This window comes from Schistocerca cancellata, chromosome 3 (assembly GCF_023864275.1).
Source record: "Schistocerca cancellata isolate TAMUIC-IGC-003103 chromosome 3, iqSchCanc2.1, whole genome shotgun sequence".
Lineage (NCBI taxonomy): Eukaryota > Metazoa > Arthropoda > Insecta > Orthoptera > Acrididae > Schistocerca > Schistocerca cancellata.
The window spans coordinates 186691970-186703990 of record NC_064628.1 but is presented as its reverse complement, the minus strand read 5'-3'; the positions used below and the strand labels follow the sequence as shown (position 1 = coordinate 186703990).

At 46.2% G+C, this 12021-nt stretch overlaps 1 protein-coding gene across 1 annotated transcript in view; it reads left to right on the top strand.

Moving 5' to 3' along the window:
* Window positions 1–12021, top strand: part of LOC126176191 (solute carrier family 22 member 7-like) — a 135601-nt gene that overhangs the window by 54429 nt on the left and 69151 nt on the right. Inside the window, exon 3 of the mRNA XM_049923335.1 lies at window positions 5495–5652. Within this exon, the coding sequence (XP_049779292.1) occupies window positions 5495–5652 (158 nt within the window). The remainder of the gene's footprint in view (window positions 1–5494; window positions 5653–12021) is intronic.

Below are 12021 nucleotides of genomic sequence, written 5' to 3'. Positions count from 1 at the left end.
AGGGTACACGAGTGGGCCGTCGGCTCCGAAAGCCCATCTCGATGATGTTTCGTTGGCTGGTTCGCACGCTGACACTTGTTGATGGCCCAGCATCTAAATCAACAGCAATTTGAAGAAGGGTTGCACTTCTGTCACGTTGAACGATTCTCTTCAGTCGTCGTTGGTCCCGTTCTTGCAGGGTCTTTTCCCGGCCGCAGCGATGTCGGAGATTTGATGTTTTACCGGATTCCTGATATTCGCGGTACTCTTGTGAAATGGTCGTACGGGAAAATCACCACTTCATCGCTACCTCGGAGATGCTGTGTCCCAACGCTCGTGCACGGATTATAACACCACGTTCAAACTCACTTAAATCTTGATAACCCACCATCGTAGCAGCAGTAACCGATCTAACAACTGCGCCAGACTTTTGTTATCTTATATAGGCGTCGCCGACCACAGCGCCGTATTCTGCCTGCTTACATATCTTCGTATTTGAATAAGCATGCCTATACCACTTTCTTTGGTGCTTCAGTGTAGATAATATTGCAACTACTATGTACATTTCCTTTCACATTTCGTTTTAAAATGTGTTGGAATATCATTCATTTTATGTTTTGTAAAGGTCTTTTCTAGTGCTATAAGTTTGGCACCTTCCCTAAAATTAAGGTGATCTGAAAGTTTAAGAAACTAGGGCAGCCATTTCATATCTGTCAACTCACTTTTCTGGAGCGACTAAGTAGCCCTTCCAGACTTCGACTAAGCCCCAGAGCAGATCTCTGCCCGTTGTACGGCCACGTATCGGCCTATCGTCGTATGAGGCCAACAGCTACTCAGTGACTGCATAAGTGTTCGGTATAATGGTTCTTGAGGCAAAACATCAAATACGGATAAGAGTAATCTCATCGGTTACTCAAGCGCAAGCACCATGAGTTTCATGGAAGTTGTCTGAAAACCTGCCAAACCCGTGCAGAGCAATTGAAGGTCTCTCCAACACTGACTTTTAATACATACTTATGGTAGGGATGCTTCCATGGAACTGCTTCCTGATAGTTCACTGTGCTTGCTGGCTGGTGGTTCTAACTGCTGATCGGTGGATACAGGTGGCACAGTTCGTATAAACTGTACAACAGTACAAATTCTCTAGGGTTGTTTCTGAGGCGGTGTGTGGAGCTTAACAGCGGGCGACGGATGACAGAAAACTGTCTCTGATTGTGAGTAGTTTACTTCCCAGTTACAGCTCGTGTACCATTGGAGAAACAAACAAACAAAGAACCTTTGAAAATATCTACACTCCTGGAAATTGAAATAAGAACACCGTGAATTCATTGTCCCAGGAAGGGGAAACTTTATTGACACATTCCTGGGGTCAGATACATCACATGATCACACTGACAGAACCACAGACACATAGACACAGGCAACAGAGCATGCACAATGTCGGCACTAGTACAGTGTATATCCACCTTTCGCAGCAATGCAGGCTGCTATTCTCCCATGGAGACGATCGTAGAGATGCTGGATGTAGTCCTGTGGAACGGCTTGCCATGCCATTTCCACCTGGCCTCAGTTGGACCAGCGTTCGTGCTGGACGTGCAGACCGCGTGAGACGACGCTTCATCCAGTCGCAAACATGCTCAATGGGGGACAGATCCGGAGATCTTGCTGGCCAGGGTAGTTGACTTACACCTTCTAGAGCACGTTGGGTGGCACGGGATACATGCGGACGTGCATTGTCCTGTTGGAACAGCAAGTTCCCTTGCCGGTCTAGGAATGGTAGAACGATGGGTTCGATGACGGTTTGGATGTACCGTGCACTATTCAGTGTCCCCTCGACGATCACCAGTGGTGTACGGCCAGTGTAGGAGATCGCTCCCCACACCATGATGCTGGGTGTTGGTCCTGTGTGCCTCGGTCGTATGCCGTCCTGACTGTGGCGCTCACCTGCACGGCGCCAAACACGCATACGACCATCATTGGCACCAAGGCAGAAGTGACTCTCATCACTGAAGACGACACGTCTCCATTCGTCCCTCCATTCACGCCTGTCGCGACACCACTGGAGGCGGGCTGCGAGATGTTGGGGTGTGAGCGGAAGACGGCCTAACGGTGTGCGGGACCGTAGCCCAGCTTCATGGAGACGGTTGCGAATGGTCCTGGCCGATACCCCAGGAGCAACAGTGTCCCTAATTTGCTCGGAAGTGGCGGTGCGGTCCCCTACGGCACTGCGTAGGATCCTACGGTCTTGGCGTGCATCCGTGCGTCGCTGCGGTCCGGTCCCAGGTCGACGGGCACGTGCACCTTCCGCCGACCACTGGCGACAACATCGATGTACTGTGGAGACCTCACGCCCCACGTGTTGAGCAATTTGGCGGTACGGCCACCCGGCCTCCCGCATGCCCACTATACGCCCTCGCTCAAAGTCCGTCAACTGCACATACGGTTCACGTCCACGCTGTCGCGGCAATCTACCAGTGTTAAAGACTGCGATGGAGCTCCGTATGCCACGGCAAACTGGCTGACACTGACGGCGGCGGTGCACAAATGTTGCGCAGCTAGCGCCATTCGACGGCCAACACCGCGGTTCCTGGTGTGTCCGCTGTGCCGTGCGTGTGATCATTGCTTGTACAGCCCTCTCGCAGTGTCCGGAGCAAGTATGGTGGGTCTGACACACCGGTGTCAATGTGTTCTTTTTTCCATTTCCAGGAGTGTATATAGTATCTAGAAGTACTACTACTGGAGTAGGCTATTATTTACCCTAAGCAGAATATTTTTTCCTGGCGCTGAAAATTCTCTTCACAACAAGTGTACATATCTTGCCGTCAGTCACACTGTTTGCTCGAAGCAGTTGAGATATAACCATTTTAAATATGCGCCAAGAATGGATAGAGATCACGAAACATATTAAGGCACTGAAGCAAAAGATAATTGTCGTGGTGAGTGCTGAACGATCCCATCCCACTTTCCCAAAGGGTAGGGTGGCCACCTCAGCTGTTTGTCGCCTGCCTACCTGCACACTGCGAACGTATCCTTACTACGATACCTGGCATGACATTTCGGTCTTATCGCACAGGATCTGGAGGGCGTATTCTTCATAATCAGGAAGGTGAGATTGTGTGCAGTGCCATCAGCTTTTTGTTAGAAGAGGCAAACAAGGAAAGAAAGATCACATTAAAACTCTGCTTGTGAGTCTGCAGAAATCACTAGGTATTCGAGTCATTAAGAGAACAAAGCATAGTTACCTAGCCTGATAGTTGTGCGCGTTAAAGCTCCACTCGCGAGACGGAGAGATGAGCAATCCCTAGATCCAATACACCCAGCGTATCCGCCTCGGTATCTGCGCGTTCAGTGTGGTGGATTGCAAAGTAAAGTGGCCCGGGTTCGATTCCACGCCAGGTCGGAGATTTTTCTCCGCTTGGGCACTGGATGAAGTGCTGTCTTTACGTTCATTTCGTCATAATTGACATTTCACTTCTGAGATGGCTGAATGGGCACGTCCCGAAAGCCAAAAAATTGAAGAAAAAACTACGTCCGACTGACTAACGGAGAGGGTCGGTGTGCAGACAAACCTGTATGTGATCTCTAGGCAGCGTTAAACATCCCACTGGCTGAATACCTAGCTGTTACCAAAGTCCCGATTCAGGCACTCGACTCCCAAAAAACTTTCGCTCATTTTCACATGGATAACAATGCGGGACTAAGGAACAAGAAAATGGTCAAAGCATTGTTACAAGTGCTTCCCACATCTTATTTTTTGATAAAATTTCCGAAAACGTTATCAGGGTACTAAGACATAATTTTCATGCGACACTTGTTCTTTATTATTCTTAGAAGGAAGAAGATAGAGTATAATGTTCTCTTTATTTTACTTACTATCGTAGTAGTGACACACATTTATACCGTTTTTATTTTATGAGATTTCCTTCTGGTAGCGCAAAGCCCATCTCGTTTAACATTGATTGATCTCTTACATCGTTTTTTGGTTTTCTCTAGCAAGAAGCTATCGACATAGAACGTCGACTGGAGTCGAATTACTGGTCGCATTGACATAACCCGCTAACACGATCGTTTTGTAGATTCGCTAGCTGCAGCTCACAAATAATGCGAAAGACACGTTTGTGTGATAGTTCTAGCTGTCACTCCCATTTTCCTGTCCCGTCCCGCACACTCTGTGCAGGTACGGGCTGAGTTATTTCGTGCACATTCTACAGCGTGAACCACTGCTCTTATTTATGAACGTTATGCGTGCAGTCATAGGTAAAGTAAAGGACAAAATGAAGAGTAACAGAAAGAAGAGGCTAGGACAGAAGTGAATGAAACCATCTTTCGTGAACAACTAACAGTATAGCGCTACATGTGGCAAGATTTCTGTGACATGCACTGGAATAAAAAGCACTGTAGATTTGCAAAATGCAAAATAAAGTTTCATGGGTGTTGACTGTAACATTGTTATGTAGCATTGAAGATGTTGGTAATAGACAGAGAAAGCTGCAGGGATTTATCAGGCATGTCGAAATAAACCGAATTAAAAAAGGAAAAATCCTATAGTTATGCCTCTTCGACTAGAAGAATGATCATTAGCTTTTCCATTTAACAGATTATTCTGAGAAGGAACGTAAGTGATTAATGATCCTGAATACAGCTTATAAGTATACAAGTACACAAGGGCAGTTTTAAACGTGTTTGTTGGTGCGGGCTTTAGTTTTGTTTGATGCAGCTCTCCACATTGGTCTACCTTGCGCAAGCTTCGTTATCTCTGTGTAGCTATTGCAACCGACAATCACCTGAACCTGGTCACTGTAGACAAGCCTTTACACATTTTAGACTTCACATTTCCCTCCATTATCATACTGACGATAACTTGTTACCACAGGATGTGTCCTGTCTATCGATCAGTTCTTTCAGCTACGTTTTGCCGTAAATTGTTCTGATTGCAGTCAGTAACTGTTCAATGCCTAGCCGATATATGCTATTGAACTTTAACTTTATTCGTTAACATTACGTTTCAAAAACTTCTCTTCTCTACTTGCCTACATTGTTTCTCATCTACGTTTCCTTTCCACAGAAGTCTAAACTCCAGAAACGCTCATATTCCTATTACCAGCCTGTACTTTATATCCTCTGCGCTTTGTCTACTGTCAGCTACTTTGCTATCCAATATCAAATAGATGCTTTTAGACTCATTTGCCACCCTTAAACTCTCACTTCCAAATTTAATTCCTTCAGCATCGCTTGATTTAACTGTCTACACTCCATATCCCTCAATTTACTTTTATTTATGCACATCTTACAACATCTTTTCAATCCGTTCATCTAATATTCCACGTGAGTGATATTACTAGGATCAACAGAAAAAGAAGCTCATTAACGACTTTGTACCTTACATCAACTGCAGCAAGTACTCACTGCAATTTTTTTAAAGAATTTATGTGTGTCTTCTTCGGTGTTTGGTGACAGGGATCGGGTGCGGCGTCCTTAAAGGAAGTGTTCCTGCATGCTTGTGTCACGTTCCCAGGCTTGGCAGACGACCGCAGCAGTTCCTGTGCCTGGCATTCCACTTCGCCAGCAGAGTCACACTGATCGTGTCCCCGTCTGTGCTTGTACTCTTCACCCTGGCGGAGTCATTGGCTGCCTCAGCATCTGGGCCTATGTTCGAGTCAGCGCTGTCCATCGGTGAGTTTTCCAGCGCAAAGTGTTCAACAGCTTCAATGATTAGTACACGAACTTTATCAATGATATTTTACAGCTGCCTATAATAAAGCTTAAACAGTTCAAATATTACTATGAAGCGGGAATAAATAACGTTTGGCATAAAAGTCGATATGAACGTGGGACAAAGATCAATGATTTTGCTTCATATTGACCTGGGAGTCCTAGAGAGGAAATGTCTTCAGAGAGAAGGCAGAATAGCTGTAGTTGGAAGAAAAACTAGATGCATACGCTTTGTCATAATTGGCTGTATATGGGAAGACATCAGTAGCAGTTTGAAGTAACTGAAGACATTGCAAGCAGCATAAAAATAAATGATTGGCAAACCAAGGAAATGGTGATTACTATGGAATCAATGATTCATGGAAAACACATGGTTATTGGTAAAATCGAAAGTTTTGACTTTTGGTATGCGTAATAAAAATTGGTACGGGTTGGGGAATAGCAGTGAAAATAAGATTGGTAGTAAATAGGATAACTTTTTTGAGAAAAGATGAAGTCTCTCGCAGATCCTGAGCAATTAGCTAAAAACTATCTAGTATTCCGTGTGACTGTAACGCGAGCAAAGAGAAATGTTTAGAATCTCCCAAGAAGATTACGGAGGAAGATAGAATATGTGAACTGCAAAGACAAAGAAAGGAATACGAGATTTTGCAAAGTGTGGATGAGAATAGGCTGTTACTAAGCAACATCAACAGTAAGAAAAGACTGCGATTTTAGACGGTAACAGGCAAGCAATTTAGGATGCCTGAGAAGGTACTGTACGTTAGAAAATGGCCAAGTTACATAGGGGATGCCTGCTAATGGAGTATATTACGATAAATTCGTCATACTGCGTCCCTAAAAGGATGGCGAAGAAGAGGAACGAAACGTGCATGCTGACAGCAGATGTCGATGCACAATGACAACATCTCAAGGATCATGCAGCATGCGAAATATTCTGGTGGCCAGTGAAGCCATATGCAATAATTTTCACCATGGGACTGTTGTTTTAGAACCCACATATTGACGGCCCGAATGTACTACAACCCACTACCTTAGGAAAACAGCGCGTTATACTACTTGTACAACGGCTGCATCGGCTGTCGCACCAGGAGCGCTGATCTCCAACAACGTAGTCTCCACGCTACTTGCGAATGCTCCAGAATTTCCGCCTCTTCATTGTCTCTTTTACGCAGTCCCATGAATGGAACCACTGTATACTCGTCCACATTTGAATAATATTAGCAGGGAATTACAGTAGCTTCTCGAAATCCAAAAACCAATTTTCTTGAGCATCAATTAGAAAAAAAATTCGAATAGACTTCTCAGTGACGTACTTAAGAAACGCTCGCAGGAGGTAGGTACCCTACAGAACGCTTTGTATCATTTATACATTCCTACTCTTGAGCAGTAAATTCTGAGTACAAAATATTTATAAATTTTATGAAGATACCTCAATATTATTTAAAATACACTATTTTCAGTGACCTGTGACTTTTGTAACTGTGCAAGTGCAACATGTTTTAGAAACTGCACGAAGATACACAAATATTATTTAAAATACCTGCTTTTCATTGACCTTTGAATTTCATAGCTGTGCAAGTACAACATATTTTTATAGATGCATTTATCGTAGCAGCAGTAGAAAATTATGCAACGTAATATGACGACGACAAGAAAGTTAGAGAAATCAGAGCTGATTTGGAGGTTTTGCTAACAATCGTTATTCTCACGTACCGTTCGCGAATGGAACGGGGAAAGGAGACGGGAGGAGCAAGATGTGGCATACCTGAAGTACCCTCCAGCATACGGAGTAAGGTGACTTGTGGAGTATAGATGTAGCTGTAGAAAAGCATCTACTTGGTGCATTACCGTCACTTACCTTTGTCAGTGAGTTGTCTTCCATCTATCTGAGAATTTAAGTAGGTTTTTGTAGAAAACAGCTTGCTATCGTAAAAGTCCAGGGTATCTGTAAATCCCAAGGTCCAATTCTCGGTTCCACTATTTTCAAGGTTTAAAAAACATCCATATATAAAGGCGGATATGTAAAGTTGTCAACATAGAAGGTGAAGTGTACATGACAAATTTTAAATATTTTTATATCTTAATACGTATAGTTATTTCTTTTCTTCACTCCACCAGCAACTTGCGAGTGGTGTACCAAATCCTAGTGGGCTGAGAGTGAAATGAAAGAAATATTTGAACGTTTGGGTCGAAAATTTCCGTTGTGACATTTGCCTTACAACAATGGGAACCAACCCGAAAAATTTGGGCAGACTCTGGCAGTTTAAGCTACGCTTCATTTATTTCTAGGACAAAGTGTGCCAAACAAAAATAAAAGCGTGTAGTGTGTCTTGTATTTGTATAGTTCAAACAATGATGTCGATATCTTGACAGACATGTGCTGTGTGTCTTCTCCCTGTAGTTAATGTCTACAACAGCTCCTTATAATTAAGCCATTTGGCAAACGGTCTGTTCAACTACACATTTCAGTATAACCAAAAACGGATCGTCTTTGCATAAGGGTATTAACACTAATGATATACAGCAAAAATTTCACAAACATTTAAGTTCAAAACTGTATGTTAATACATTGTTTTCACTTTGCGTTGCAGACCCACTACCATTTAAACATTCAAGCGCAGCGGTAATGAACTATATAGGCAAGGGGATTTCTCCTACAGCGAGTTTCAGTCGCCGAGAGCTGATTTATTGGTATGACAGGTGCCCTGTTACTTGGTGCAGATAGCTGTTATTTTCGTAGCATTTTCACTGACAGCACAGCAGTTCACCAGGAAGGCGACGGGACCACATGGAGACACCAGCAGCAGTCATTATTATTAATCATGACATACATCTTGCTTCATTGGTTCACGGGCGTCGCGACGGATAATGTTGTGGAAGCTGCACAATATTTCAACGATACAGCTGATCGTCAACTTCAGGTGCTTACTGACCTGTTGCTGCAATGGCTTGCCAATGTATAGGCTCACTCGCTAGAAAAGCGCTGTCGCCAACGTGTCGGGCTATAACGTGCTCTGCGATTCGTCTACGATGACGTTCTAGCCCGACCCTTTGACGCCTGGGCTTTTCTAGCGAGTCAGCGTATGTATTGACGAGACATTGCAGCAACACATCAGTAAGCTTCTGAAGATAGCGAGCAGCTGTCGGGTTGAAATGTTTTGCAGCTTCCACAACATTATCCGACGCAACGCCCGTGAACCAATGAAGCAAGAGGTATGTCCAGAATGAGATTTTCACTTTGCAGCGGAGTGTGCGCTGATATGAAACTTCCTGGCAGATTAAAACTGTGTGCCCGACCGAGACTCGAACTCGGGACCTTTGCCTTTCGCGGGCAAGTGCTCTACCAACTGAGCTACCGAAGCACGACTCACGCCCGGTACTCACAGCTTTACTTCTGCCAGTACCTCGTCTCCTACCTTCCAAACTTTACAGAAGCGAGGCGAAACTTGCAGAACTAGCACTCCTGAAAGAAAGGATATTGCGGAGACATGGCTTAGCCACAGCCTGGGGGATGTTTCCAGAATGAGATTTTCACTCTGCAGCGGAGTGTGCGCTGATATGAAACTTCCTGGCAGATTAAAACTGTGTGCCCGACCGAGACTCAAACTCGGGACCTTTGCCTTTCGCGGGCAAGTGCTCTACCAACTGAGCTACCGAAGCACGACTCACGCCCGGTACTCACAGCTTTACTTCTGCCAGTACCTCGTCTCCTACCTTCCAAACTTTACAGAAGCTCTCCTGCGAAACTTGCAGAACTAGCACTCCTGAAAGAAAGGATATTGCGGAGACATGGCTTAGCCACAGCCTGGGGGATGTTTCCAGAATGAGATTTTCACTCTGCAGCGGAGTGTGCGCTGATATGAAACTTCCTGGCAGATTAAAACTGTGTGCCCGACCGAGACTCGAACTCGGGACCTTTGCCTTTCGCGGGCAAGTGCTCTACCAACTGAGCTACCGAAGCACGACTCACGCCCGGTACTCACAGCTTTACTTCTGCCAGTACCTCGTCTCCTACCTTCCAAACTTTACAGAAGCGAGGCGAAACTTGCAGAACTAGCACTCCTGAAAGAAAGGATATTGCGGAGACATGGCTTAGCCACAGCCTGGGGGATGTTTCCAGAATGAGATTTTCACTCTGCAGCGGAGTGTGCGCTGATATGAAACTTCCTGGCAGATTAAAACTGTGTGCCCGACCGAGACTCAAACTCGGGACCTTTGCCTTTCGCGGGCAAGTGCTCTACCAACTGAGCTACCGAAGCACGACTCACGCCCGGTACTCACAGCTGTACTTCTGCCAGTACCTCGTCTCCTACCTTCCAAACTTTACAGAAGCGAGGCGAAACTTGCAGAACTAGCACTCCTGAAAGAAAGGATATTGCGGAGACATGGCTTAGCCACAGCCTGGGGGATGTTTCCAGAATGAGATTTTCACTCTGCAGCGGAGTGTGCGCTGATATGAAACTTCCTGGCAGATTAAAACTGTGTGCCCGACCGAGACTCGAACTCGGGACCTTTGCCTTTCGCGGGCAAGTGCTCTACCAACTGAGCTACCGAAGCACGACTCACGCTCGGTACTCACAGCTTTACTTCTGCCAGTACCTCGTCTCCTACCTTCCAAACTTTACAGAAGCTCTCCTGCGAAACTTGCAGAACTAGCACTCCTGAAAGAAAGGATATTGCGGAGACATGGCTTAGCCACAGCCTGGGGGATTTTCACTCTGCAGCGGAGTGTGCGCTGATATGAAACTTCCTGGCAGATTAAAACTGTGTGCCCGACCGAGACTCGAACTCGGGACCTTTGCCTTTCGCGGGCAAGTGCTCTACCAACTGAGCTACCGAAGCACGACTCACGCCCGGTACTCACAGCTTTACTTCTGCCAGTACCTCGTCTCCTACCTTCCAAACTTTACAGAAGCTCTCCTGCGAAACTTGCAGAACTAGCACTCCTGAAAGAAAGGATATTGCGGAGACATGGCTTAGCCACAGCCTGGGGGATGTTTCCAGAATGAGATTTTCACTCTGCAGCGGAGTGTGCGCTGATATGAAACTTCCTGGCAGATTAAAACTGTGTGCCCGACCGAGACTCGAACTCGGGACCTTTGCCTTTCGCGGGCAAGTGCTCTACCAACTGAGCTACCGAAGCACGACTCACGCCCGGTACTCACAGCTTTACTTCTGCCAGTACCTCGTCTCCTACCTTCCAAACTTTACAGAAGCTCTCCTGCGAAACTTGCAGAACTAGCACTCCTGAAAGAAAGGATATTGCGGAGACATGGCTTAGCCACAGCCTGGGGGATTTTCACTCTGCAGCGGAGTGTGCGCTGATATGAAACTTCCTGGCAGATTAAAACTGTGTGCCCGACCGAGACTCGAACTCGGGACCTTTGCCTTTCGCGGGCAAGTGCTCTACCAACTGAGCTACCGAAGCACGACTCACGCCCGGTACTCACAGCTTTACTTCTGCCAGTACCTCGTCTCCTACCTTCCAACTTTACAGAAGCTCTCCTGCGAAACTTGCAGAACTAGCACTCCTGAAAGAAAGGATATTGCGGAGACATGGCTTAGCCACAGCCTGGGGGATTTTCACTCTGCAGCGGAGTGTGCGCTGATATGAAACTTCCTGGCAGATTAAAACTGTGTGCCCGACCGAGACTCGAACTCGGGACCTTTGCCTTTCGCGGGCAACTACTCTACCAACTGAGCTACCGAAGCACGACTCACGCCCGGTACTCACAGCTGTACTTCTGCCAGTACCTCGTCTCCTACCTTCCAAACTTTACAGAAGCTCTCCTGCGAAACTTGCAGAACTAGCACTCCTGAAAGAAAGGATATTGCGGAGACATGGCTTAGCCACAGCCTGGGGGATATTTCCAGAATGAGATTTTCACTCTGCAGCGAAGTGTGCGCTGATATGAAAGTTCCTGGCAGATTAAAACTGTGTGCCCGACCGAGACTCGAACTCGGGACCTTTGCCTTTCGCGGGCAAGTGCTCTACCAACTGAGCTACCGAAGCACGACTGACGCCCGGTACTCACAGCTTTACTTCTGCCAGTACCTCGTCTCCTACCTTCCAAACTTTACAGAAGCTCTCCTGCGAAACTTGCAGAACTTCTGTAAGTGAGTCGTGCTTCGGTAGCTCAGTTGGTAGAGCACTTGCCCGCGAAAGGCAAAGGTCCCGAGTTCGAGTCTCGGTGGGGCACACAGTTTTAATCTGCCAGGAAGTTTCATATCAGCGCACACTCCGCTGCAGAGTGAAAATCTCATTCTGGAAACATCCCCCAGGCTGTGGCTAAGCCATGTCTCCGCAATATCCTTTCTTTCAGGAGT